This window comes from Engraulis encrasicolus, chromosome 8 (assembly GCF_034702125.1).
Source record: "Engraulis encrasicolus isolate BLACKSEA-1 chromosome 8, IST_EnEncr_1.0, whole genome shotgun sequence".
NCBI classification, from domain to species: Eukaryota; Metazoa; Chordata; class Actinopteri; order Clupeiformes; family Engraulidae; genus Engraulis; species Engraulis encrasicolus.
The window spans coordinates 49064553-49091880 of record NC_085864.1 but is presented as its reverse complement, the minus strand read 5'-3'; the positions used below and the strand labels follow the sequence as shown (position 1 = coordinate 49091880).

General features: G+C 43.6%; 4 protein-coding genes across 4 annotated transcripts in view; 2 read left to right on the top strand and 2 right to left on the bottom strand.

Moving 5' to 3' along the window:
- Positions 1–1257, bottom strand: part of LOC134453943 (3'-5' exoribonuclease HELZ2-like) — a 31689-nt gene extending 30432 nt beyond the window's left edge. Inside the window, exons 1-2 of the mRNA XM_063204690.1 lie at positions 575–1257; positions 102–285 (exon numbers count right to left, since the gene is read on the bottom strand). Of these exons, the coding sequence (XP_063060760.1) occupies positions 102–285; positions 575–1257 (867 nt within the window). The remainder of the gene's footprint in view (positions 1–101; positions 286–574) is intronic.
- A 7073-nt stretch (positions 1258–8330) lies between these two features.
- On the bottom strand, positions 8331–9637 carry bloc1s3 (biogenesis of lysosomal organelles complex-1, subunit 3). Its single transcript, XM_063205866.1, has 2 exons — positions 9539–9637; positions 8331–9349 (listed from the first exon to the last, which is right to left on the bottom strand). Exon 2 carries the CDS (start codon positions 9338–9340, stop codon positions 8750–8752), a length of 591 nt encoding a protein of 196 aa, XP_063061936.1. The 5' UTR covers positions 9341–9349; positions 9539–9637; the 3' UTR covers positions 8331–8749.
- si:ch211-116o3.5 (uncharacterized protein LOC325902 homolog) lies at positions 9638–18377 on the top strand. Its single transcript, XM_063204689.1, has 7 exons — positions 9638–9771; positions 10798–10956; positions 12494–12842; positions 14859–15016; positions 15708–15834; positions 16486–18035; positions 18252–18377. Exons 2-7 carry the CDS (start codon positions 10870–10872, stop codon positions 18375–18377), a joined length of 2397 nt encoding a protein of 798 aa, XP_063060759.1. The 5' UTR covers positions 9638–9771; positions 10798–10869.
- A 3642-nt stretch (positions 18378–22019) lies between these two features.
- The window catches only part of trappc6bl (trafficking protein particle complex subunit 6B, like), a 7920-nt gene continuing 2611 nt past the window's right edge, over positions 22020–27328 (top strand). The window contains exons 1-6 of the mRNA XM_063204526.1: positions 22020–22190; positions 22636–22727; positions 22993–23060; positions 24408–24525; positions 24847–24930; positions 25617–25710. Of these exons, the coding sequence (XP_063060596.1) occupies positions 22638–22727; positions 22993–23060; positions 24408–24525; positions 24847–24930; positions 25617–25710 (454 nt within the window). The 5' untranslated portion in view covers positions 22020–22190; positions 22636–22637. The remainder of the gene's footprint in view (positions 22191–22635; positions 22728–22992; positions 23061–24407; positions 24526–24846; positions 24931–25616; positions 25711–27328) is intronic.

Sequence of the window (27328 nt, the reverse complement as noted above, 5' to 3'; positions counted from 1 at the left end):
TAGTGCTGCACTAAGGCGTAAAGGGCTGAGTTCGGTTCACTTAGGTGTGGTACAGCTTCAACAGCATGTACAGTATGTACAACGTAATGCACAACACTCACAATGTCGTGGGGTTTGGGACTGCTTCTGTACTCCCCCAGCAGCTGGTCCTGATAGGACAGCAGCTCCTGCTCCTCAGCCACTTTCACCTTCCGCCTGGCCGCCTTGCTTCTGCTGCGCCATTCCTGTAGCTCTTCCTCCGAATGAGCCTGCACGCACCCGTCTCCGCGCTTACATGTGCCAGGTCTGTGGATCAACAGTCCAATCAGCTATCATTTTATTAAACAAATACGTTTTATGTCAATTTATATGTCATCATGGCAGGAACATGTTTTTTTTTTTTTTGGGCTGTTGGATACAGTGACCCTTTTATTGTTTATTGATCAAGTGAGCAACTCAAAGATTTGATCATTGATAATGATCTTTTTAGTTGGGAAGTAAGATTTGGCAATGGTTTGCATTTATCTGAATGACTTAAAACTGTTATAAACATGCAATTTGATGATGTTATAATTTGTGCAGTACGTCTGCGTACCTTGGACACATTTGAAAGGAATAAGGCTTCGGCGGGGGGTCTCTGTATTTCGGATTTATGAACTCTCCCTCAAAGATGCGTCTCCTGTGTTCACTAGTGAAGCAGTGGTTCATGTAGTCTTCCTTGGAGTAGGAATAGCATTGGCACACTTTGCGGTAATGCATCTCTGTGCATCTCAACGACTTCTTCGGTGGCGTGGGGTTGGCCAGTGGTCCCTGCAACATCTTAGCATCTTTTGTTGTTGTCAGCAGTCTGGAGCGATCAAATGGGCGCTTGCTTTCCTCTGTCCATACTGCCATCTCCACAGCACTGTGAGCGAACCAGCAACGGCGGTGGCCGTGCCAGCAGGTCTGCTCCCGCTTCACATACTTGCAGTAGCGCCACTGAGAGTAGGGTTTGTTGGGGCGCGGCCTGATAACATGGTATTCCACATTCTGTCCCTGACTCCCAGAGTAAACCAGGATTGGTTTCCAGGGATGCTTGGAGGTGCAACATTTCAGCCGCTTGGATGCATTAGCTGTTTGACGCTCAGATATTCGCTGGGGTGAGTTATGGAAGCAGGTCTCGCACAGTTCGAAGAAAATGCCAGGAAACTGCTTCAGGATTGTGTCTACGCCATCAGTGCAATCTGCAAGTTTGGGCGAATGCTTTGGCGCCCTTTTGATAAGCTCACTCTGCTCCATTCTTCAGTCTTTTTCAGAGGTTTCACACTGCCGCTTTCTCAGAGCTCCTTGCAAGTGAAGTGTGTACCTAGCTACTACCTACCACCAAATCCAGCACTGTCCATATTAATGGTCTTGGAACGGGAGGCCAACAGTGGGTCAACAGGCCTCCATTGGTTTGCACATTTGTCCTCAAAGGAAAGATGTTTTGCTGGCTTTGGTGTGAATTTGCAGCAGCAAAAAAACTAGCATTAGCTTGCTTTACCAGACCACATTAATTTCTCCGTAATTCAGTTTAGGTTTGCGTCCTAGTGGGAGCACTTGGGTGGGAGTGGTGAGCTCAGCTCTGGTTTGAAATGAGCTTTGACTAATCGCTGGCAGTTTACGTTCATGACGTATGTTATTATGCTCCCAAGTGTCTTTGCTTATTGGTCGGTAACACAGATTGTCTGAAAACCGACTGAAAACCCTCCCCTGAGAAACAATTAAAAGTCATTTTAATTACGAAGTAATTAAAAATGAATGGTCTGACCTGTCAGGCTAAGACAGAATATGATCTCAGCTCTTTTTCGGCAGCATGACCTACAGGCCGCATGCAGCTCAAGAGTTCCAAGACAGGACAACAGGTCAATGTGTAGATTCCCCCTTCTGATGCTGCCATTCCATAATATCATTGGGTCCTATGGTGCACAAAACAAAGCAGTTAGTTGGTTTATTGTTTCCACAACCTACACCTGTGGTTACAATCCTGTTAAACGCTAAAGGTGGCAAAAAGGAGAGTTTATATTGAGGACGGTGCTGTTGTTGTCTTGGTAAAGTATTTTACCACCATGGGCGGTTCTAGAGGCCAGGGTGGGCCAGGGCCCCTGTAGATTTCCTCCTGGCCCCTATTGTGGCCCCTGTGCTGAACAGCAAATGACCACTACATGATATACATTTTTGTATATTTTGTATTCACAACATTAAAAAATATCTCTTTACCCCTTGTCATTTCTGTCTAGAACAGTCCTCGTTTACCACTTCCCCGAAATGGCAGATTTAGTTTAGCAAGAAACATGACTTGTAGTTACAGCGCATCCATTCAATAAAATATAATGTTTTACCCGGAGCGCAACTTAACACTGCTTACCTCCAGCGTGGGGCGATCTAGCTGGAGGTACGGAGGGCGCAAGCACCCAAAAGGCACGAACGCGAACAGCAGTCGTGAAGGCCCATGGTCAACTAAGATGAATGCGGTACAACATGTGAAATAATTCCAAACAAATAACAATGTGAAAACAAAAAGCAGATTTTGTGAGGTATTCACAAAAAGAGTATATTTGAACTCCGTTACACCGATTTAGGCCTACGAATTGCACCCTGCCGCCATCACAATCTCGATCCATGTAGCCTACGTGCGTCACATCTAATCTGGCTGCATGCGCCCTATAGCATGCGCCTCAAGAAATTGTGATCAAGAAATTGTCTTTATAACTTGTGGGTCGCATTGATCAGTATATCCCATCTGACTATTTACACTATAGACACATTCACATTCACTGATCAAAATCCACATTTGGAAACAGCCTGCAGCTTATCTGATCTGACAGTACTGAACAGTAGGCCTACTAGTAAACTGTACATTAGTGTCATGCCTGATTGCTTCTGACTACAGTTAGTTACTTTACTACAACACCACATATAGAGTATGTGTCACTCACATTTTAGCAACAAAACAAAATCGATATAAGTCACTTCAAGTGACCAGTGTAAACAAAACCCTATTTACCTAGCAAACGAAATGCTCATCCTTGCCAATGTTGGCTATACACAAAGCGCAAATTAGTCACGTCTTTAATTGTAGGCACTAGGCAGTGACAAACAGTGAAGGGAGGACCTACAGATCACGCACTCACAATCAAGGGACTGAAGTCCTCTCTCATCTCGTGCTGTAAAGTTCACAGGTGATAAGGTGGGTACAAACCACTCAATAATTTACACCGGCGTCAGCTAGACGGGTTACTGTGACTAACAAACGATTAGCGCATGCCTTATTCATAGCATTGCAAAACCATCCTGAAGCAGAGAGAGAGAGAGAGAGAAAGAGAGAGAGAGCCTTTATTGCAAAACCATCCTGAAGCAGAGAGAGAAAGAGAGAGAGAGAGAGCCTTTATTGCAAAACCATCCTGAAGCAGAGAGAGAGAAGCAGAGAGAGAAAGAGAGAGAGAGAGAGAGCCTTTATTGCAAAACCATCCTGAAGCAGAGAGAGAGAGAGAGAGAGAGAGAGAGAGAGAGAGAGAGAGAGGTGTTTATTTAGACCACATACAAGTGTTTTGGATGTTCTCCCACTGTGCAACGTGGGTTGCGTTCTGTTCATCCCTTTCTCTGTCTCGCCCTGGAGGCCTAGGTATTCCCATATTTTACCAAAAATTCAGCTATCAGTAGGCCTATAAAATTAACAATCAAACCAAGTGCAGATAAAACACTGTGCTGTGATTCTACGTCTCGGAGGAATATACAAGCGGATTCCAAAAATGTTGGGAGACTTGGTATTTTGTGAATAAAAGCAAAATACTGTCATTTTCAAAACATTCAATCAATGCATAAGATGCACAATAGCACAAGGTCAACATAGGAACAGTTAAAATGAGGCAAAAGCATTGTTTTGAGGGAAATATGTGGTCATTTAAAATTCGACCCATGCAACAAATCTCAAAAAAGTTGGGACAGGGCCAAAAAATGTTGTAATAGTTGGATAATTCTAAAAATGACACAAGGAGGATTATTTTGAAAGGAACTATTTTGACTGCCAACATGAATGCACAAATAAAATACCATCACAGAGAGGCTGTGGCACTCAGTAGCGAAGATTTTGAGGGACTAATTACTGATCTATTACACAGAAAGATTGAATTATCAAAATTGCAGGCATATAAGGCCTATTTCTGTAATGTAGAGTTCTGTGAAATCATTGCACGAGTTATGAGATCATGACATACCCATCGTCAATAAGCAAACTATGACACTCCAACAATAACAGCTGTTGAAAAAATGACCATAAACACAACACTTGATTAAGGCACATGATGCAGACATTACACAGTGTTGCAAGTGGCAAAGCTCATTCTAGATGAACCTAGGAGACATGTGAAACTGTCCTCTGATTACAGAATGGAAAATATTTCATTCTTTTTTAAAATCATGGTGTCATGCACCCTCCAGGTTATGAAGAAAATGATTACTTCAGCTTGATTTAGTGGTCAGTCTGAAAGACAGCACATATGATGGTAAAGGGGTGCAGAGATGCCTTGTTTATGGTCTTCTTACTCATGTAGAGCATTGAAATGAGAGCTGAATGATATATTCAGACTTTAAAACAGCATACATAGCTACCAAGGCATTATATTTTGGTGCACAGCCTTTAGATATTGCCCCATAATGATGGCAAATTTCAATCTCTACTATGTTCCAACAGTGTGGTTCCATCATAAGAGTAAACAGGTGACAAAATTGTTTTCTTGCAGTCAGGATATGCCACATATTAAGCATAACAAGAAGGTAAACAAGTCGAAGGACACACCTATCAGTTGAACTGCTGAAATCATGTCTCGCACATCAAAATATCTTTTTTTTATACATAAAATCATGCCATCAGTCAAAGTATTTAAATGTTAAGTCTCCTCCCTTCTGTTGTGTTTAGTCTTATACCAACATAAAAAGCATTTTATTGGCCCTGTCCCAACTTTTTTGGAATTTGTTGCAAGGATGAAATTTTAAATCATCACACAATTACCCCAAAACAATCATTCTGCTTGGCTTTAACAACTGATATGTTGTCTGTACACAATGCTCTACCTTATTAACATATTGAATGTTTTGAAAATGCCAGCATTTTGATTTTATTCACAAAATACCAAATGTCCCAATTTTTTTGGAATACGCTTTGTACCTAGAATAGCCCACTAAACAATAAAAATCAATAAAGATAGGCCTACTCACCTGAAACATTTTGTCAACTGCAGGTTGTCGAAGGAAAACAACCTCTTGAAACGTCAGGTGCGTTTATGATAGCCTTACCCGGATGAAGAAGGAGTTACCTCTTTCACTTTAAGTTCCACAGAAACGAAACTGTGAGGGACAGCGCTGTCCACTGGTCAATATTAGAAACTACTCTAGCAGCTATGTCATGCTAAAAAGTAAAGGGAGGTGACACGCAGTAACACGCTGGATAACTCCACCAATCAGGGATAGGCCTATATGGTTGTGTTCCAAATTCACTCTCCCAACACCTTTACGATCATTCTTTGACATTGGCTTCATTTAATTCTGAAAGAACTCTATGTAATTCTGAATAAAACAAGACAGGGGACATGCCATATGGCAGGGGACATGCTATGAGTGATTTGTTTATTGGTTTTATGTATATTTTTTCATTTGTTTTTGCATGAAATGGAAACATTTATGTTTTAATTGTACATGGTCCCAATAAACTGAATTGAATGGAATTACATTCTGAATGATTAATTCTGAATTAAAAACACCATAGGCCTAATCATGGCTCCTGGAGCTAGAAGAAATGAGTGAAGAATACTGTTTTGTGCTTTAGTCATTGGGGATAAAAGTTTTAGGCCATACCACTAGGAAGACCGGGGCTAGTTGGCACAGTGGCACGTTGGCACACACTTGTTTTCTGGGCCATTACAGGGCACATCTTCAAAATTCCAACTCTAAAAAAATGATGCCCATCTTTGAGTTTATCAAGGTTATCAAATCTTAAAGTGAGTGAAACTGTTTTTATTTTGTGACATCCAAACTAAGAATTGGCACATTCCACTAAATTAGCCTAGTTATAGAAAGTGAATAGTATAAATAGTGTGTGTGATAGGGGATCAAGCTATAATTTGATATTAAACCTGGAATTCTGTGGTGTCAGACATTATCAGGATGACATGATTTCAGTCGAGATTGCTGTCCTGTTGTGGGCACATGTGCTTCCATTGACAGACTATGGCATGTGCCACCACTGTGCCTATAAGGATTTATTGGATATGTCATAGAAAATGATTATTCTACAAATAATATAAAAATGGTTGCAATACAGGTCTGTCTGTAGGTATAGCACCGATTGTAGAAGCAATGGACATTAACTTNGATTATGTTTCACTGGAGCATCAGTCTATTTTATTTTATTTTTTATGAAACAGTTAGGCTACTCAAGATATTTCAAATATTCAGTATTCAGTCATTATTCGGTACTCTTCTCTTCTCTACTCTTTTATCACATATAGATGGAAACAATGAATTATCAACCAACCGTGCACGTGGCCTATTTTTTTTAGCTGAGATGTAAGACTTTCAGAATGTTTTAGTTTGGGAGTTTTAAAGCAATGTATGACAAATACAGTATATGATACTCGAATTGAAAATTATGCCAACTAGCCTCAGTTTCCCAGAGGTAAGCAATGGATTACAGTAGAAGAGTTTAACGTTTAAAACTGTAAAGTTCTTTTACATTATTTTAATAAAAATATCTTTCTTTCCTCTTTCTATTGTGTTGCTCTTTCTCCCGTATTAAAATGTTTTGTATGATGCTTGAGTTGTATTTTTTTAACGTAATGCTACATTGCTTGGTGGTGTGAATTACCATTCTGCCCGGGTAAATAATAGAGCAGCAAAACGCAACACACATGATTTGTGAAGTACATAAAACACACACACACACACACACACACACACACACACACACACACACACACACACACACACACACACACACACACACACACACACACACACACACACACACACACACACACACACACAGGTTGAGAAAAAACATAAACTGTGCCCTTGTGGTACATTGAGAGGGACTATAAGTAATTTGGGTTACATTGATTAACCAACATTGGTACGATTGGACAAGTGACAGCTAGTCAGTGAATTCATCTTTAGTCATCTTTGTTTAACCCTTTGTACCACCAAACACAAGTCTAATGTAATGTAATGCAAAAGATCGTAAGTGCTCTTATCTGAAGTGTGTGATGCCGGAGCCTACAGTTGCATTCAGTATGAAGTAAGGCATGATGGGATCAGGGTCCACCTTTCCCATCTCTCTGCTGCCATCCGACATACAAACATAGGTATGCTATACTGCAGGGGTTCCCAACCTTTTCCAACTTGGGGCCCACTCGAAATTGTCACAAATGTTCGGGGCCCACCTCTGACCCGATTACGAATAAAACTCACATAAATCAGCAGCAACACACACCAAAATGTGATTTATAATTTTTAGAATATTATTTCAAGGCCCACTTGGTATACCTTTAGGGCCCCGGCCCATAGGTTGAAAATCACTGCTATATATCTTTTCAGAACCACAATGGAAGGGGGGGGGGGGGGGGGGGGCGTTTCTTGTTGTCTGGCCATGGGCCCATGGAATCATAGTCCATCCCTGATCCTATAGGCCTACCGTCCATGGCTGACGTGCCCTTGAGTAAGGCACCGAACCCCACATTTAAAAGGACTGTAAGCAATTTGAGTAACTGTAGCCTAAATGTGCCAAGTTTGTATAGAAGCGTCAGCTTAAGGTTATGTGAATTTACCTTTAGTGTATGTGGGCACTGCCAGTCATCCTTTGTTTTACCCTACCACCAAAAAACAAAGACACACATATCCATGTTGCATTGTAACAATCAACATAGGTTGTGGGGAAGCTAACTAATTGGATGGGCTCAGATGTTTGATGGTTCAAATCCCATCCGCGCCAAGTCAGAAAATGTGAGCCAAGTGGAATGGAATCGAATGGAGAAGATCATAAGTGTTTGAAAGTGATGCCTAAGCCTACAGTTGCACACAGAATGAATAAAGTGGTTTCAGTGTGCCCGTCCATACCTTTGACCTTTCCCATCTCTCTGCTGTCCTCAGACATACAGTAGGCCTAGGCTAGGCTACTTAGGCCTACATATGTTGTAGAACCGATGAGTATATTAGTCACAGTCAAAGTCAAAGTAAACTTTAATGTCCCAAAAAGGGCCCGCTGAGCAAAGTAGAGCGCAGTGAAATAGAGTAAAAATTATCTCGCAATCACACAATTCAAATAGGGTGGAATAAGGGGACAACATGTGTTACTGATTTATTTGGACAAACTGTAGACATAAACAAATAGTGGATTGGATGTTTTGACTATCTTTCAAAATGCTGCCATTAGTCCAACCAACACTGAAAGAAAAATATAGGCCTACATGCTAGAAAAAGATAGTCATGCCTTTTCCAACATCAATTCATTTTCCCAGGATAGGCACTAGAGTCTCGTATAAATAGCTTTCATTCACAGTCTATGGATCATGTGCATTGTAAGCAGTAGGCTAATACAATCAAGTCAGCTCTCTGATTGAGGATTGTCTGCAATTAGCCCACTTGTTCAGTCCATCAGATTGTATGCATTGCAGCTCTAGCAAAATAATAAATAGAAAACTACAAAAAAAGAAAACAACCCTGTTGGTTTGAATTACATTAAGCCTATAGTCCATCTGCATTACTGTCCTGGCACTCCTGCTGGTATTGTGATATCAGGGAGTATATTACAACTCGTAATAATTTCAATCTTTTCAGTCACAGACTTCAGGTCGTCCAGAATTATGCGAATGCTGTGAGACGCGTTGATGATTCCACTCTGGGAGTTATTGAGGCTCGTAGTGGCCAGACGCACGTCCCTGGTCGCGTTCTGGTAAACTTGTCGGAAAGTCTGCGCCACGTCGATGCAAAGTCGACCATTGCTCTCTTGCAGCTTCTGCTGGAGAAGAGTGCTCTCTTGGTTGATTGGCTCCGGCCTCATCAAAGAGTCTTTCTCTGGGACAGGCACAAACTCGGGCGTGGACCTCATCACAATGAGAGGTGGTAGATCCGAACGGAGAGGCTGCACATTTTCGGAGCTGACAGCATGGGCGACCTTGCAAGCTTTCTCGACCTCCCCCTCGCTGTCAGTCTCCGAGGCTTCCCCCAGAACTTTCTGACCCGAGGTAGATGGATGTACTGGGGTCAGGGACGTCAGGTACACTTCTTCGTCGGAGTCGGTTTCAGACGCTTCTCCTTGTACCACAATCTGGAATTTGTTGTTACTCGCCATCTTGCAATCCTGCAGAAAGTAAAAACAGTAAAATTGACCCCACTTGCAAGATCTCGGAAGCTGGCAGCGTCTGTCTAAAAACGGTAAAAACAGTGCATTGTAGTGTTTGAGGAAAGAGGTGAAGGATTGGAAGAGGTGCTTTTAAATGTTGCTTAGAAAAGAAACATCACCTATGAGTTTGTAAAAGAAAAGCGTTACCTTTTGTGGGTGGGTGAGCGACAGCTTCACATAACGCGAGTCATGTGAATGGAAAACACTTCCTGTTGTCAACAGACGGTGGCCAATGGTAGCTTTGAATTACCCGACCATGTGACCAGAAATGTGAACGCAGATGTCAGTCACATGATCAAGACGTAAACATGAGCTACTTGACGCAGGCCAAGCGCTGCCAGAATTGCGGTGAAGAGCCAAGATGTTTGTAATATTTTACAGTAAGATTGATACAATTAACACATTTCATACATGTCGGTGCATACCAAAGATTACGGTTTACAAGATAAGTAAGGCGATGCACAATGTCATTGTTGTAGAACAGTGACTTAAAACAGCTAGCAATTAGCTACTTTCGTATGAGATGATGTTAAGTTATCCACGTCCATTCCTCAGAGACGAGACAATATAACTGTTGAAACCTGTTGTCATGCTCTTCTCTTTATAAGACCGCATTTTGATTTAGTGTAACATCATCAATATGGGGATAATAGTCTCTTTGAAACCAGATAATATCTGCAGTAAGACCACGGAAGCGTAGAGATCAATAAACTCACCCCAGGCAGCCGTCGCATTCACTAACCCACATCAGACCATCTGATTGGTTTGATGTTCTGTCTCTAGTTTCCTTTGCTTCCAAGGCACACTTCAGATGGTCATATATGGGCGTTGTACTAATTTAGTTCAGAACAATAACGTTGCTGTATCTGAGGGGTCACAATATCTTTGAGGTCTGGAACCCCATTCTATGTATGACACTCAAAACTTATTTCCAGTGAGTAAGTTGTCTAACATCCGAATACTACACAGGACACACTGTGTAGGCTACTACATTGTGTGGTGAATTTACACGCGTACACACACACACACACACACACACACACACACACACACACACACACACACACACACACACACACACTGTAGGCCTATTTATTACTCATGGAACATAACATATGGATGGGATGGCAGTCCGATATAAAATAATTACCTGCTTACTCTGCTCTAATATGACAAATCACACTGGCAGAAAATCGAGTCCTTCCAGTTGTATTGTTATTATCATTATTAGGCTTGTTGTTGTGTTCTTGTTGTTGTTGTTCCTGTTCGCATTGCCTAGTAACCAACCAGTGCCACAGACAGTTACTCTCTAGGTCGTCCTCAGACTGAAGGGATGTTTTAATAAAAACTATTGCTACTAACATACTAACTTAAGGGTGTTTTATGTTTTGTTTTTGTTTGTGCAGGGCTGTAGCCCATGGGCTACTACTAGGCATCCGGTGGCAGGACAGGCAGCAGACGGCAGAGCAGAGCGGACCATGAGCCTTGGCGAGCGACGGCCCAACAAATGGTGGACGGAGACAGACACCTTCGCCATGCTGACGCTCATCGAACAGCTGGAGCTGGTACGTAACACGCTTAAGGGCCGTACACACAGGTCGCTGCTAGTTACTCGCTCAGCGGATGAAGTCAATAGAATGTCTACAGCGAGGCGAGTAGGCGAGGAGAGTACAAGCGATGCGATGTGGGCGGGTTCCGAGATAAACTTATCTTCGAGCGACGCGAGTTAAGAGAGTAACCAATTGGAATGCAGAATACAGATTATTGACAGGTGACGTTGCCCCTGTGGTGTTCTGACCACCCAACTTCTGCACGCCATCACACTTTGGTTAAAAGTGTTGAGGAAAATACATACAGTGTACACCATCAAAGGCTCATATGCATGGCTGTGAACAGCACATGATCAACGTTAAACAGCGTAGGCCTACATTTTGTTTCGTACGGACGTTATTGGCGCGGACAGCGGGAACCATGACAACCAGTAAACAAAATCACCCAGAGCGAGTGGCAAGTAGGCGAGTGAGCAAGTAGTGAGTAAATAGCAGCGACGTGTGTGTACGGCCCTTTATGCCCCGTGTACACCTGACCCTCATCCAACAGCTGGAGCTGGTACGTAACACGCTTAGACTACTCGCTGCTCATCCAACAGCTGGAGCTGGTACGTCATATGCTTACTTGCCGGTAGCCATGGCTCAATGGTTAGAATGCTGGCATTCAGATCAGAGGGTTGCAGGTTCAAATCCCGCCCTCATCAGCACCTTCAGCCATGGCTGAAGTGTCCTTGGTAAAGGTACCTAACACCGCATTGCTCCAGGGCCTGTAACCAATACCCTGTACCTAAAATAGCTGTAAGTCGCTTTGCATAAAAAGCGTCAGCTAAGTGTAATGTAATGTAATAACTTGCCGCCTTGCATAAACATATGATCTGACGTCTATCTATGGCGATGTACGACCGTTTAACAGACATGTCTGACAGAACATCCTACCGTAGGATAAAATTACAATGTAGGACCGTTTGTCAGAAGACCGGCGAAAATCCTACCGGTCAACATCGCTCCACAGAGGACAGGTACCAGACGTAGTGCGGAGCCAAGTGTCTTGGCGGAAGTATGTAGGATGGCGCGCGAGGCTAGGCTTTCTCACTCATCTTATCAGAGGGGGCAGTCATGGGTGAGCGGTTAGGGCGTCAGACTTGCTTCCCAGAGGTTGCCGGTTCGACTCCCGACCCGCCAGGTTGGTGAGGGGAGTAATCAACCAGTGCTGAGGGGTTACAATATCTCTCCCCCATCCTCCTCCATGACTGAGGTACCCTGAGCATGGTACCGTCCCACCGCACTGCTCCCCATTGGGCGCCACTGAGGGCTGCCCCCTTGCACGGGTGAGGCATAAATGCAATTTCGTTGTGTGCAGTGTGCAGTGTTCACTTGTGTGCTGTGGAGTGCTGTGTCACAATGACAATGGGAGTTGGAGTTTCCCAATGGGCTTTAAGTTTTTTTCTTTACCTGTAAGTTATCATTTGGTTATCCTGCTCCCAGGTCAGATGTTTTTTTTGGATGTCATAGCGGACTCTTTTAGCACTAACTTACTGTAAATTTATTACAGGTGCACGAGCTGGACAAGAAGCGGCAGCGCAACGACTCGCACTTCCGTCGTCTGCGCCACAGCCTGGCCAAGCGGCACATCCACTTCACCGTCAACCAGATCCGCAATCGCTGGAAGAGCCTGAAGCACAAGTACCGCAAGATCAAGACGGCCAGCTACCGCAGTCCCGCCGCACGACTCTCCGCCATGGAGGCCTTCCGATACTTCCGCATGCTGGACCGCATGCTGGCCCACCGGCCGCGGGCTGGAGCAGGGGGAGGAGGAGGAGGCCCAGGCCCAGATGAGGGCTCCGCGGTGGGGCATGACCTGGTGGTGCTCACCCCCTCCGCCCTGGAGGACCACACTGACAGTACTGGTGCTTTGGCAACTCTTTAAAGTCTGTCACTGTGCACTCTGCGCTCCATGCATGAAGTAACGTGTGTGTCTCCTAACTTGCTTTGATCTCATCTGTCTGTCTCGCCTACCCCTGTTGCTTCCCATCCCTCGAATCTGTGCCCCGCCTGACCCCACCCCCTTTTACCTTATATGGCTGCTTACATTGTTATTATTCATGAGCATGTGCTCTTAATGGTTTGAATTTTAACATTATAACATACTACATACATGCGGCTTTAGTAGTGCAGTGTTTGCATCGCCATCATGCTTTTAGTTGGCATTGGTAGAGCAAAAAAGCAAAGACTATATTGACGTTATGATAATACAAACCCCAACTCCGATGAAGTTGGGACGTTTGGTAAACAGTGAATAAAATCAAAATGCTATCATTTTCAAAACATTCAATCTATTCATTAGATGGAGAATAGTGAAAAGACAACATATTAAGTGTTAAAACCGAGAAATTTTTTTGTTTTGGGGGACATATGTACTCATTTCTAATTTGATAAATCCAACACGTCTCAAAAGAGTTGGGACGGGGACAATAAATGGCAGCAAATGTCGAGGAAGACTAAAAACAAAACAAAAGACAACACTTAACAGTTAAATACATTAACCGATGAGATTATTTTATATAAAAACAATGTTAATTCCTATCTTGGACATGATTTCACCAGCTTAAATGGTGGGTGTATTCCTTGTCATGTTTTGCAATGTTTTCCTTTCTGTAGTGCTTACAGTGTGACAGGTCTTGACCAAAAACCCACCATTTTATCACCTGCTGGTCCTTAAGATGGAGCCAAACTGTTAAAACATAGTAGAGAATGCAATTTGACCTTACTATGTGGCAGTAATCGAAGATCTCCCTTCAAAATATAATGCATGAGTGGCTTTTCATGCTGTTTAAAACCCATTTATACCATTCAGCACTGTATTTAACTCTACAGATGAGTGAGAACATCTTAACCAATGCACTACTGCACCCGTATGGCCTCATGGAGGCTGACTTTTGAAGCTAGCACTAACACAAGTTGGATGGTCCATTTTCACTGTAGCACAGGATGTGCCATGCTCTATTATTGTCAAAAAGAATGGACTTCTACAACTTCTGCTGACTTCTGTAAGCAAAGGACAGTTTCCCATGTCTTCTGTGTCTATTTCAAGTAAGCTCAGGTGCTTAGGAGAATGTTACACCCCTGTATCATTTGCACGCATTAAGCATTCTTAATATGGTCAATTTTCAATAGCTCTAGCACTCCAGGAATTAGAGTGAGACTACAGCCAATATATATTTCATGATGTCATGAACCTATACAATGATTTTATTAACAAAATATATGTCTTATATACACTCAATCGTGGTAAATCAAAGGGAATTCAAAAATGTATGTAATAACTATGGTAATTATTCCCTTTGCATCTTTAATTCTGAGTGACTCAACCTCTCTGTGATGATCTTATACCTGGACAGGTATATTGTCCGTCAGTACAATTCATTTTGAAATGTTCTTCTTTGTTGTTTTATCTTATTTGGATGTTTACTAAATTTCACTTATCCCCGTCCCAACTCTTTTGAGACGTGTTGGATTTATCAAATTAGAAATGAGTACATATGTCCCCCAAAACAATATTTTTTCTCGGTTTTAACACTTAATATGTTGTCTTTTTACTATTCTCCATCTAATGAATAGATTGAATGTTTTGAAAATGATAGCATTTAGATTTTATTCACTGTTTACCAAACGTCCCAACTTCATCGGAGTTGGGGTTTGTAGTAATAATTCTTAATAACTAGATAGTATTTGTCAAGGACGTTTTATTTGAGTTCTTAATTTCCATGGTTTGCTGTCATCGTTGTTGTCTATTGCCTGTCAGATGCACCATTCAGACAGCCATCCGTAGACTACTTTCCTCCAGATGCATTGTGTGGCTTTTTCCCCCCCAAAACGGTTTCCTCCTTTAATCGATGTCATTTCCTGTGTAATCTAAGGTGATGGCAATGTGGCGTGCCCCGCCACCCCCTGGCACGAGCCTCTGGTCCCCAAGCTGGAGAGCGGGGAGGAGGACATCATCAAACCCGACCCGGACGAGATGCAGCAGCAGCCCGACCTGGAGCAGCCCGACTGGGCCGTCAACGGGGCCGACGAGGTAGTAGTAGTAGTAGTAGTACAGTAGTAGTAGTAGTAGTAGTAGTAGTAGTAGTAGTAATAGTAGTAGTAGTAGTAGTAGTAGTAATAGTAGTAGTAGTAGTAGTAGTAGTAATAGTAATAGTAGTAGTAGTAGTAGTAGTAGTAGTAGTAGTAGTAATAGTAATAGTAGTAGTAGCAGTAGTAGTAGTAGTAGTAGTAATAGTAGTAGTAGTAGTAGTAGCAGTAGTAGTAGTAGTAGTAGTAGTAGTAGTAGTAGTAGTAGTAGTAGTAGTAGTAGTAGTAGTAGTAGAGGTAGTAGTAGTAGTAGTTTCTTTATTGTCCCCCATGGGGGAAATCTCTTCCAGTACGTGGCGGATTGGACATGATGAAGTCAATACATACACTACATACACATACACACAATACATACAATACATACACATTTACCGTAAGACCCACATTTTGTACCGAAGACATGAAAAAACATGGACATGAACATTGGACACAGACAGGTATCAACCATCATCAATCATCAGCAGTCCCAATCTACCCCATAGTATTCCATATTACAGGATAAGTGCAAAAAACAGCAAGGGGTGAAATCAATAAATAAGTGGCAGATTAAAAAAAAACATACAAGTGCAATTCCTGCTCAGGCCTGCTGAAACAGGGTGCATGAAAACTCAAACTGTTGCGTTACTCTGTCTCAGGTGATGACGCTGGGGCTGTCTGGCGAGTACCTGGGTGCCGTGAAGGCCGAACCCATGCCCTCCTCCGCCCTGCACAACCTGGAGGGGGCTCGCGAACCAAACAGCTGCAGCTCTGAGGAGTTCCAAGGTGAGACAGAGAGAGAGATACAGATACAGAAATTAAAAGTAGAGACTGGAGCACACTCCAGCTTAGTTTTCAAGTTTTTATTATACGCAAACACCCGATTAATGTTAGTCGGGTGTTTGCACTTAATAAAATCCTGAAAACTAATCTGCAGTGTGCTCCATCCTCTACTTTAAGTGATGTTTGTGCCTCTGTGATGCACCTGCAAGCTGAGGGATGATGCAAGAGTCCCTATTGCACAGAGATACAGAAATATCATTGAAAATGAGGTGTCAAGCCAAGAGAACGTGGAAAACATTGTTGTCCTACAGTAGAACGGACAAACTTTGTCATAAACACGGACCTTGAAACCTTTCCATCCTGTCTTCTCTTTTCATCCTCTGCCCTCTTCTCTCCCCCTCTTCTCCCTGTTCCGCTCATCCCCTCTGCTCCCCATTCCTCTCATCCCCTCTCATCTTCTCTCCTCCTCTCATCCCTTCTCCTCTCTTCTCTCCTCTCCTCTCCTCTCCTCTCATCCCTTTTCCTCCTCTCCTCTCCTCTCTTCTCTTCCCTCCTCCACTCCTATCTTCCCCTATCGTCTCCCATCCTCTCCTCCCCTCTCTTCTCATCTCTCTTCCTTTATTTTTTTATTTTTTATTGTTTAATTTCACTCAGGCGCCTGCGAGGACACCTCCTCCTCCTCCACCAGCAGCAGCCGGGTCCTTCAGCAGCTGAGCATCCTGAACCACCAGTTGGCGGAGCAGCTGGCGGAGCAGAGGGCCTTCCACTGCAGCATGCTGGGTATGATGGACCGCCAGATCGAGGTGCTGGAGCAGCTCTCGCGCTTCACACGAGCGCACCAGCTTCCCACCGCGACCACGCCCCCTGGCCTCGCCTCCGACGTCCCCAACGTCTCTGTCCCCAGTGCAAATGCCACAGTCTCTGGGTCTGGCACGATGGAACTTCTTGAATTCTTGTCTCGGTTCGTGCACAACCATCATCACCATCAACAACAGCAGCAGCAGCAGACACCCCCTGACGTCCCCAATGTCACTGTCCCCAATGCCAATGCCACAGTCACTGGGTCTGGCATGGTGGAACTTCTTGACCAGCTGTCTCGGTCCGTGCACAGCCACCATCGTCACCATCAACAACAGCAGCATCAGCAAGAGCAGGGACCACCTCCGACCACCGATGTCACCCTCTCTGTCCCCGGGGCCACTGTCTCTGCCTCGGGCACGATGGAGCTCCTTGACCAGCTATCACGGTTCATGCGTAACCACCAGCCTCCTCCCACGCCTGACGTCCCCACGTCTGTGCCCAATACCAGTGCCAATCCCACCGTCACTAGATCTGGCGCAGCGATGGAGTTTCTTGAGCAGCTATTGCGATTCATGCACCACCACCACCATCAGCAGCAGCAGCAAGACCAGCAGCCTACCACATCCGATGCCACCCTCCCTGTCCCCAATGCCACTGTCACAGGGTCTGGCATGATGATGGAGCTTCTTGAACAGCTGTCCCGAGCCGTGCACAGCCACCATCATCCTCAACAGCAGCAACAGCAGGAGGAATCATCTCTGACGACAGCCGATGCCCTTCTCTCGGTCCCCAGTGCTATTACGGTCGGTGGCTCTGGCTGTGACAGGAGACAGTTGGAGGTCATTGAGCAGCTGTTACGGTTCGTGCATCAGCAGCGGCAGTCTGTCAGCGTCACCCCTCTCCTCTCATCTGTCCCCAATGTCACCACAATGGACCCTGCCCCGGCCCCTGCCGCTGCCTCTGACGTGACTGATGTCTGGCTCAGTCATAAGGTGCAGGAGCTCCTGCTGAGAATGCAGAGGCAGAATGTGGGACAGTCGCAGTGCCCGTTGTCCTTATTAGACACTTTATCCACAACACCATCGACCCACACGCATGAAGCGTGTGTGTCCTCCAAACCCTCTCCTTCCCACTCTCCTTCTCACTCCCCATCTCACTCCTCCTCTTCAGCCTCAGTAGAGCCTGAACCTGCGCCTTCAGAGCCTGTGCCTGTGCCTGTGCCTGTGCCTGTGCCATCTCTCTCTGAGTCCTCTGCCCCACCTGCTGAGCGGGCCGCAGAACCCCAAACAAGTCCCAAAGAAGAGGCTCCGTACCCCAGCACAGGTGCAGACACACCTGGCCCGGATGAGGAGGAGGCACTGGCAGAGAGGCCGCCCCTGACCCAGACCCAGTCACAGCCCCCAGTACCACCCCTAACCCAGTCCCAGTCCCAGCCCCAGCCCCAGCCCCAGCCCCAGCCCCAGCCCCAGCCCCAGCCCCAGCCCCAATCACAGCCCCAGCCCCAGCCCCAGCCCAAGCCTCAGCCCCAGCCCCAGCCCCAGTCCCAGCCCCAGTCCCAGCCCCAGCCCCAGCCCCAGCCCCAGCCCCAGCCCCAGTCACAGTCACAGCCCCAGCCCCAGCCCCAGCCCCAGCCCCTGCCTTCATCGTCCAGAGCTGAGGGGCAACCCGACTCGTCCTCCCCCAGAGAGGGGGCCCAGGTTAACGGCCCTCTGGGCAGCAGACAACAGGGGGACCACCACCAGTGAGCACTTTGCTGCGTCTCTGCTCCAAGCTTAGTATCATTCTCTCTGACTCATCACTTTTTCGACTCTTTGACCAGGCGGCAATATGACTGATGGTTAATGATGGGTAGGTTTAGGGCAGGGTCTAGGTCAGGAGTGGGGAACCTATGTCTCAAGGGCCGTTTTATCTGGCTTCCGATATAAATTTTATGTTATGCGGTTCCCCATCCCTGCTCTACGTCAAGGCTATCACGTCAACATGACACGCGGTCGGTATGCCCTCGCCGCCAAATATTGCTGCTTGGTTAGAAGACTTTGAAAAAGTGGATGATGCCAGGGGAGAGCTGTTGCTCCTGTATACTCCTGGATCCCTTATATTGGAGTATAACATTTAGGGATGCACCGGCACCCGATACTGCTCATTATACTCGTACTGGTACTCGTACTCGTCAAGCACTTGCCGATACCAGGAACGATACTGCTATTACACAAAACAATGCAAAATCTTGTCACATTCTGTGGACTTGAAAGCAGCATGGAAAAAAGTGCCACCTCATACATTTACTAACATTTAAATCTACATGGAAATGTACAATAAAAATATCACAGGTGGAAAAAAAAACAAGGCCATGCATTTATTTTCATTGTATTTTGGTGGTAAAAGGTATCGGTATCGGTACTCGGTATCGGCAAGTACACACATTAATGTACTCGTACTTGTATCGGTTTTCAAAAAAGTGGTATCGGTGCATCCCTAATAACATTAGCCATCTCCATCACATTAGCTAGTGATGGAAGGACGTTAATGACATGACTTTGAAGGGATTCATTTGTTTGTTTTTGTTTATTTGTTTTTCTTTGCTTCTCTCCAAAGTGGTCTTGTGTGCTGTTATTATTATAAGATACAAAAATTGATAACAACAGTCTATAGACAACATGAAAATGCTATGCCTTGTAACCCGTTCGTTTTTAAGAAAATGGTATTTGTTTTAAATATCAATATTATGTATTACTCGAGACATAGTTTTAACCCTGATGTTTTAGTCAGTGGTAGCTTACCGTCTTAAGAAGTGCAAAAGGTTTTGCGGAAACAGTGATAAAAGAGAGTTTTAACATTTTAACAGGGCGAGTAATCTGACGGTCCTTTGAGGGCAGAAGTAACTGTAAAGCAAAGGAGGATAAAGCTACTGGCATTCCTTTCAAGTTTAAAAAGATTTTGCACATTTGTACTCTACGTATGATTATACTAAGAATAATTTAAAACTCACCATGTTCTGGCAAATATAGATATCATGATGTAGATATCAGACTGATCTTCAGGTCATGCAAGACGACCCCTGAAGCACAATCATGCAATAACTTGTTTTTATTGTTATTATTATTATTATTATTATTATTATTATTATTACAAGGGCTGTCATAACATACTGGTTACCTGGGATTGATGGATCTAGTAGGAAAGACAGAGAAGATGTAATAATGCTGTTTTTGGTTCAGACCACATGATTCTCTCGATGTTCGGCCGTTGCTTCCAATGACTGTGTAGATGACTTAAGTTATTTTGAAAAACTGTATGTGCTCTTCCTTCGTCAGACAGAGTCAGTTTAGTGCGTTACAATATGCGGCCTTGCCTCCTCCACTTGCCTCCTCCACTTGCCTCTCTCCTCGTACCAGGAAGTAATACGTCATGATAACATCACTGACAACAGCATTATATTTCAATATCTTGCAAAAGCTCAATTATAGAGTCTTTTTCTCATTTGCAATTGGGACGGTGAATGAAAAACAGTCCCTCAAAAGTTGTTGTGGCTAGGCTGACAGCTGGGAAACTTTATCGTTTTCTCCACGGAGGAGGGGCCAGGAGGCGGGACGAGGAGACAAGCGCAAGTGGAGGAGGCAAGGTCGCATATTGCAACGCACTCAGAATGACTTAGCCTGGTTGTCACCGACGGTGCGTGTGTGTAGCTTCGGAGCCCCCTGGCGGAACGAGCTACACAAAGTAACGTCTGGTAGCACTGCTGTTAACATGCTCTTTGATCTCGAGTCGGAAAATATTTATTGCTTAAATATCAACTCGCCACCAACAAATTCCTCCAAAAATGTTTTCTGTTCTGTTCTAAAGAGTCAATATAGTCTATTATCTGTCCTGTGACTCAGTCATCAATGCGAGCTGCCATTGATTTTTGAGCAACAAATGCTCAAATATTTATTTTCTACTCGAGAAGAGCATGTTAATGGCAGTGCTACCAGGCAGTAGTGTGTGTAGCTCCGCTCCACAAGGGACTAAGTATGACTATGGCTAAGTATGACTATGCTGTGCTTAAGAATAGTGTCTTTGTCACTCCTAACATGTTTTAGGAGATAGCCGGTTTCAATGTGTGCTAACGGAAAACTTTACTTGTTTTGCTTTCATGTTTGCCATGGTTAGTTATTTAAACCTTTAGCCTGAAGCAATACAAGTGTATTATAATCTCAGTAATACATGTACAAGGTGCTAATTTGGTATAATTATTATTGTTTCCACTCAATGAAGTATGTGGTAGATGATGCTGCGGTTGAACACTTCCTGTGCATTTTGACTGTGAGTGCGTTCCAATATGCGACCTTGCGTCCTCCGCTTGTGCTTGTGACCTCGTACTAGGAAGTAATATGTCATGATGACATCATTGACAACAGCATAATATTTCAATACCTCGCAAAAGCTCAATTGTAAAGTCATTTTATCATTTGCATACTGGATGTTGAATGAAGAATAGTCCCCCAAAAATTGTTTTGGCTAGGCTTACAGCAGGGAAACTTTATTGTTTTCTCCACGGAGGTGGGGCCAGAAGGCGGGGCGAGGCCACAAGTACAAGTGGAGGACGCAAGGTAACATATTGGAATGCAACCAGTGTGACAAGGGGTGGACTCCAATATGTGAACTCCCGTCCTCAATCTGTGCTTGTGGCCTCGCGTTTCGCTGATGCCCCGCCTCCGTGGAGAAAACAATCAAGTTTCGCCGCTGTCAGCCTAGTCACAACAACTTTTGGGGGACTATTCTTCATTCACCATCCTGTTTGCGAATGAGAAAATGACATAAGAATTGAGTTTTTTGCGAGACATTGAAATACGATTTTGTTGTCGGTGAGGTCATCACGAGGCCACAGGGAGGCAAAGTGAGCAAGGCAGGACGGGAGTCCGCATATTGGAATGCACTCCAGATTTTGATTATTGGCGAATTGAAGACTGTGCTATAGGCAATTGAATTCAACCCAGTCAGGGTGGAGGGTTGTAAAGTAAACTCGCACATGAAGGAGAGTGAAATGCATGTAGAGCATCAGATTCTGAAGTCTGCTGCAGTGTGGTAAACAATCTTAGTGCAAAAATATGTAGATTTCTTCCCAGGCATGTGCTTTATGTAAATAGCATTTGAATTTTATCTCTTCCTCCTGAAACCATTGGATGATGCCTATTAACCAAGTAACACTTAAACAGATTGTGTTTTGCAGATTGTTTCTCTAAAAGTAATTAATAAATGTCATTATTTTTATAGAACATTTTGTACGTGGTGTTTTTTTCTGTTTTCCCTGGGCAGGGTACAAGTACTTGTAGGCCTATCTCCCATACTCCAATCTGTCGCAGGGTGGCGACATGTGAGCATAAACCACATGCTCACCTTACTACTCCAAAACAATAGGTGGCGACACACACAGATGGTTGCTTTCTTTATGGCTATCATAGTTTTGTTGTTACCCTGACGTATCTACTAGGTGATGTGAAAGGTATCCAATATTCCAGGAATTCGAGCAATTTATATATACGTGCATGATTTGTCCGTCGTTTCCCCATCAGCATAAAGTAAGTACTGTTGTGTTCAAAACGTACCACAGCTGATCTAAAGACGTATGCACGCCAAAACATGCCTTTTGCTTTGCCTCCTCTCTGATATAGCTAAACAAGAGTAGTGAAGCTGTCAACTTAGCTAACGACAGTCAATCAGTTTATTTCCCATACACGAGCAAACTGTGTTCCATCACTTTGCAGTTTTGTGTTCGTTTCTATCTATTTGGTTTCTTGTTGACAGCAACCGTTTTCGATTCCGTATAATATTTGACAACTCCTTGCTCTCTGCTAATAACTTGGCTAGCATGGTCACTGGCACAGTGAGTGTGTGTTGTGACAGTCGGATGTGACAGACTTGGCATAGCGCTGTGTCTATTCAACATTTTTTTAGATGTTCTAACGATTTGCTGGTGCATTCATTTGCAAAGCATGTACATACATGTGTTTTTATCTCCTCTAGATATGGCAGACGACTCCCTTTTCGAATTCCTCCACATGGAAATTGTGTCCCACATTTACAAGGAACAGGAGTCACGTGGAGATCACGAGAAGGTAGCTGTCTGACAGCTGCTGTCATCGCTGTATCTGTTTATGTGTTGTAAACATTACGAGTGTGTCCCCATCGTTCATCACCTTCTTTTCGCTGTTGTCATTACAGTGAACATGGCTTAAGTGTTGGTGTTACATGAATCTACGTAAATGTTGTATGAATGTAATGTGTATTCTGAGTGCTCATCCTACTGTTGTACAGCACATGTACTGAACCGTAGGCCTACTTTGTTGTAGGTGACTTCCATGTTATTCTTTGTTTTTTTAGGAGAGGGGCACCTGTGTATCCATCTTAGAGTGTATGGGCTTCCGCGTTGGCCAAGGTCTTATTGAGAGGTAAGCTTAATGGATCTGCCATACACACACACACGGCATAAAACTTGGGTGACACAGGCTGAAATCAACTGATGGTTATTTTATATGCAGTCCTTGGAGCAATGTGGGTTTAGGCGCCTGTAGTAGTAGTTTTCTGGATAGGGTGCGCACATCCAGAAACACTTTTTGCAGGTGCCAGACAAAAGTGTCAGACAGTTAAAGAAGGTAGGTCTGCACACTGTCAATAAGCTCCAAAAAATAAACTTTATTATTTAAAAAGCAACGCTTCAATCACCCTGGATCTCACACATTGTTGGTGTATTGCCACTACAGTGATGTGTTTGCCCAGAAATAACTCCTGCCCTGAAGTGCTTAAGCATACATAAACATTGTAAAGAAGACAATGATATACAGTCACAGTATATCCTCAGAAGACAATACAGTCACAGTATAGCCACAGTATATCCTCCATCACCCTACCCTTTTCATATCATGCCCAAACAGCAGGCAGCGCATGGACATACAGGCTAAAGGGCAAATCAGAGTTCTGGAACTGCACACCGCACATCAATTGTTGCTTAGGTCTGGTCGCGAATAGGGGTGTAAATAATATCGAAATGTATCGATATTCTGATGATTGAATTGAATCGCATCGTATTTTGGGGCATTCTTAAGTATCGAAAATGATCGAATTGTATCGCATTGAATAATAAGATATCAATATTGAATCGTATCGTCATGGAGGCTGTGATTTGCACCCCTAGTGAACCTGTTTTGCTGTTAGAGAGTGGTCGAATTTATGGACGCAGGGGCTAAGCATAAATCACGCTTAAAGGGTAACTTCTGCCAATTTCAATATGCTGTTGTATGACACGCACTACCCTTGACTTGCGGGCAGATTTTGTTTACATTAAAAACCTTCTTAACAAAGCGCTTTGGTAGGGCATCCATGCTGCCTTTCAGGTCGCAACGATCATGCAAAGCAGCATGGGATTTCCCAGGCTGATTAAGCAAGTCACCAAAGCCCTTGGACATTGCTCCATGGACATGTAACTGATGCCCTGTCATAATTAATCATGCGTCATTTTGGATAATAGCTGCAGCTGTGCAACATATGATATAATGAAAATGATGCACACGACATGCTTATTATTTTTGAGACAAGACAGTTTAGAGAACTGTCAGGAGGACAGGAAAGGAGTGGGGAGAGAGTTGGGGAAGGATGGCAAATGACACAGGCCGGAATCAAACCCGGGTCGCCAGCATAGAGACCCAGTGCCCTATCGTTAGGCCTCGGTACTAGGGCCATGCACACCATACAGTATATAGCCAAAACTGAATCTATAACCACGGTCCTTTCCACTACAGGATCACCAAGGACTCCCCCAGCTTCAAAGATGAACTGGACGTCATGAAGTTCCTTTGCAAAGACTTCTGGATTAATATCTTCAAGAAGCAAATCGACAACCTCAGAACAAACCACCAGGTAGAGGTTTACACATCAGCTCTGAATGTCCCTCATTTTAGTTTTTTTGGGCAAAAAATTGTCACTTAACTGGAAGGCTTGTTTTTGTGCAGCATTGCAGAGTTTTTGTTTTCAAATCACTGCATAATACAGTACAGTATTGTTTGCAGTGTTTTTTGTGTCCAAATCACTATATTCACAGTAGTAAACTCCGGTAATGCTGCAGTAGAACTTGTTTATGTTGCAGCACAGCACATGTAACATTGATACATTAGTAATGTGATACATTAGTAATGTGCATTGGTCGTATGTTTTTGTCTAATTATGTGTCTCTCCATTCAGGGCACATATGTGCTGCAAGATAACCGCTTTGCACTCATTACTCAAATCTCCAGCGGGAAACAGTACCTGGAGGATGCCCCTAAGGTACGTTGTGTCTATAAAATCTTCAAGTTTCTTTTGTTTCAAACATGTAAACGTTTTTTATATCTTTTTACGTGACCTGTTTTGACGATGAGACTTCCGTCTTCATCAGAAAGTCACATGGATGTTGAAGTGTGACGTGGTTTAAAACAGCTGATGTCATGTAAAAGATATAAAAAACGTACATGTTTGGAAAAAAAAGAAACTTGAAGATTTGATATAACTTTAAGACCAATTGAACGTCATACACCTTGTATCTAGTACTAGTAGTATCCTCTTTTCAAGACCGCTGCTAAGGTACAGCATGTCTATCAGATCCTGTTTTCAAGACTAACAGCTCGGGTGCGTGTCCTGCCCGCATCGTTGCTAAATACATTTGCAATGCAATTTCCCATTGGTAACCCATGTTACTGAATGTTCAGAACCAAAATGCTCAGCAGGGAAAAGTTGGCACTGACGCCTGGTGGCTGAAATATGTAATGACATTAAGTCATGGAAATGGCAAACTATAAACGTTAAAAAATGACATGCTAATATTTTAAATGTTTTTTTTTATTAAGATACACGCTAGTATGGAATGAACATGAACCCTATTATATTTTTTAATACATTGTTATTCCTATATATTATATCCCCTGGTGCAAAAGTCAAACTCTGCTTATGGTCCAAACTGGTGTGTCTGTGTGCAGTACCTGGCCTTCTCCTGTGGTCTGCTGCGGGGCGCTCTCTCCAACCTGGGACTCGAGAGTGTAGTGACTGCTGAGGTGTCCCTCATGCCTGCTTGTAAGTGTTACCCCTTGAACATTTGAAGGATCTGCCTGAAGTAGGTTTTTAGATACAGCAATGTGATACAGCTCGAGGAAAATTCTGCTCAAAACAAGTCAGGGTGTTAGCTGACGGAATATTTTAATGACAAAACTGTAAGGACTTAGGAGCTAGGCAGTTGAACTATTCCCTTTGGGAAGTGTTTGAACCTCCTGGAAATGTTCAGCCAAATCTGATGGTCATGTGGGATCATTCAGAGATTCGACATGGAATGTAATGTAATGTATCTGTCCTTCTTTGCTGCTTTTGTTGCTGCTGGTTCGAAATCGTCCAGCAACTATTGCAGCGACATTATTTTAACATTTAAACAACATCATCAAATGTAGGGGTTGGCTGCAAAAAAACAAAAAAAAGAGGTGAAGCATTCTGGTTGGGACGAGATGAGTTATGGGTTTAGGAAAATAACGCTGCATTCCAAACCCAGAATCCAAAGCCAGAATCTGTTGCCATCTGTGCAACATGGTTCTGCTAGTGTAGTCATACGGTTATGGTTTGGGCCTGGTTTACTGCATCTGGGCCAGGACCAGGGAATATGACAGTGGGGGACAAAGGGGTCAGTTGTCCCGGGCCCAGATTTGGGTCTCCTATTATAGTATATATTGGCTGAGGGGGGGCCTTCAGATGACTTTGTCCAGGGCCCGGCCAAAGCTGTCAGCAAGGCAAGGCAAGTAGAGGTGCATCGAAATAGAAATTTGTGGCCGAATATTACAATTCTGTTAAAAGTTACCAAAAGTTAGGTTTTTCACTATTTTTGAATATTGCTTAAATCTACGGCTGACAATACATGTTTAGACATGCTTTTGAAAGAAAATGTGTATTTGAAGTCTTTAAATGTTAGAGTAGGACTGAAATAATTAGTGTAATTAATGCCCATTTTCAATTCATTTTCTATTTGGCTTCCGATTCGGCCACTCAATCGGCTTTCGGCCGAAAAACCGAAAGTGTCTTTTTTTGCGTTTTCGGCCGAATATTTTCTGCGGCCGAATTTTCGGTGCACCTCTAAAGGCAAGTTTAATTGTGTAGCTCATTTCATACACAGGTGCAATTCAATGTGCTTCACACAAAGCAAAAATAAAAAGAAAGGAAACAAGAAAGAATTAGAGTAAAATAAAACTTTAAGACCTAAAGATAAAACATTAAATAGCAGCCTTCCATTTCTGGTGTTAGTGGACCAGAACTGCATTCTGCATTGTGTCAGCAAGGTCTACAGGCAACTAGCAAAGCATCTGTCCTGAACTGAGCTACAGGGGAAAAGCTGAGTCATGCAGCGCCGGCGATGAGGGAAAGCAGACAAGTCGTTTTACCAAAAGAGGAATGATGACAAGTGAAATACAGGTTGTGCAATGGAAGCGTTGAGGGAGAAAGTTCTAACTTGTTCACACTGAAGTGCTATCTTGGGACCCAAAGCCAGTGGTGTAGTCTACGTAGAACGCGGGTATACGGAGTATACCCACTTCTAAATTTCAGGGATTTCAGTATACCCACTTAAAATTGATTGATCCATTGGTTTGAATGGCACAAATATATACAGTATACCCACTTCAAAAAAATCTTAAATATACAGTATACCCACCAC

Bases quoted from the DNA above. Each gene is read 5' to 3' on its own strand.
- bloc1s3 (XM_063205866.1), bottom strand. From the start codon at position 9,340: ATGGCGAGTAACAACAAATTCCAGATTGTGGTACAAGGAGAAGCGTCT.
- si:ch211-116o3.5 (XM_063204689.1), top strand. From the start codon at position 10,870: ATGAGCCTTGGCGAGCGACGGCCCAACAAATGGTGGACGGAGACAGAC. The intron at 10,957-12,493 runs GTACGTAACACG...AATTTATTACAG, and splicing joins TCATCGAACAGCTGGAGCTG to GTGCACGAGCTGGACAAGAA. The intron at 12,843-14,858 runs GTACTGGTGCTT...GTGTAATCTAAG, and splicing joins CCTGGAGGACCACACTGACA to GTGATGGCAATGTGGCGTGC.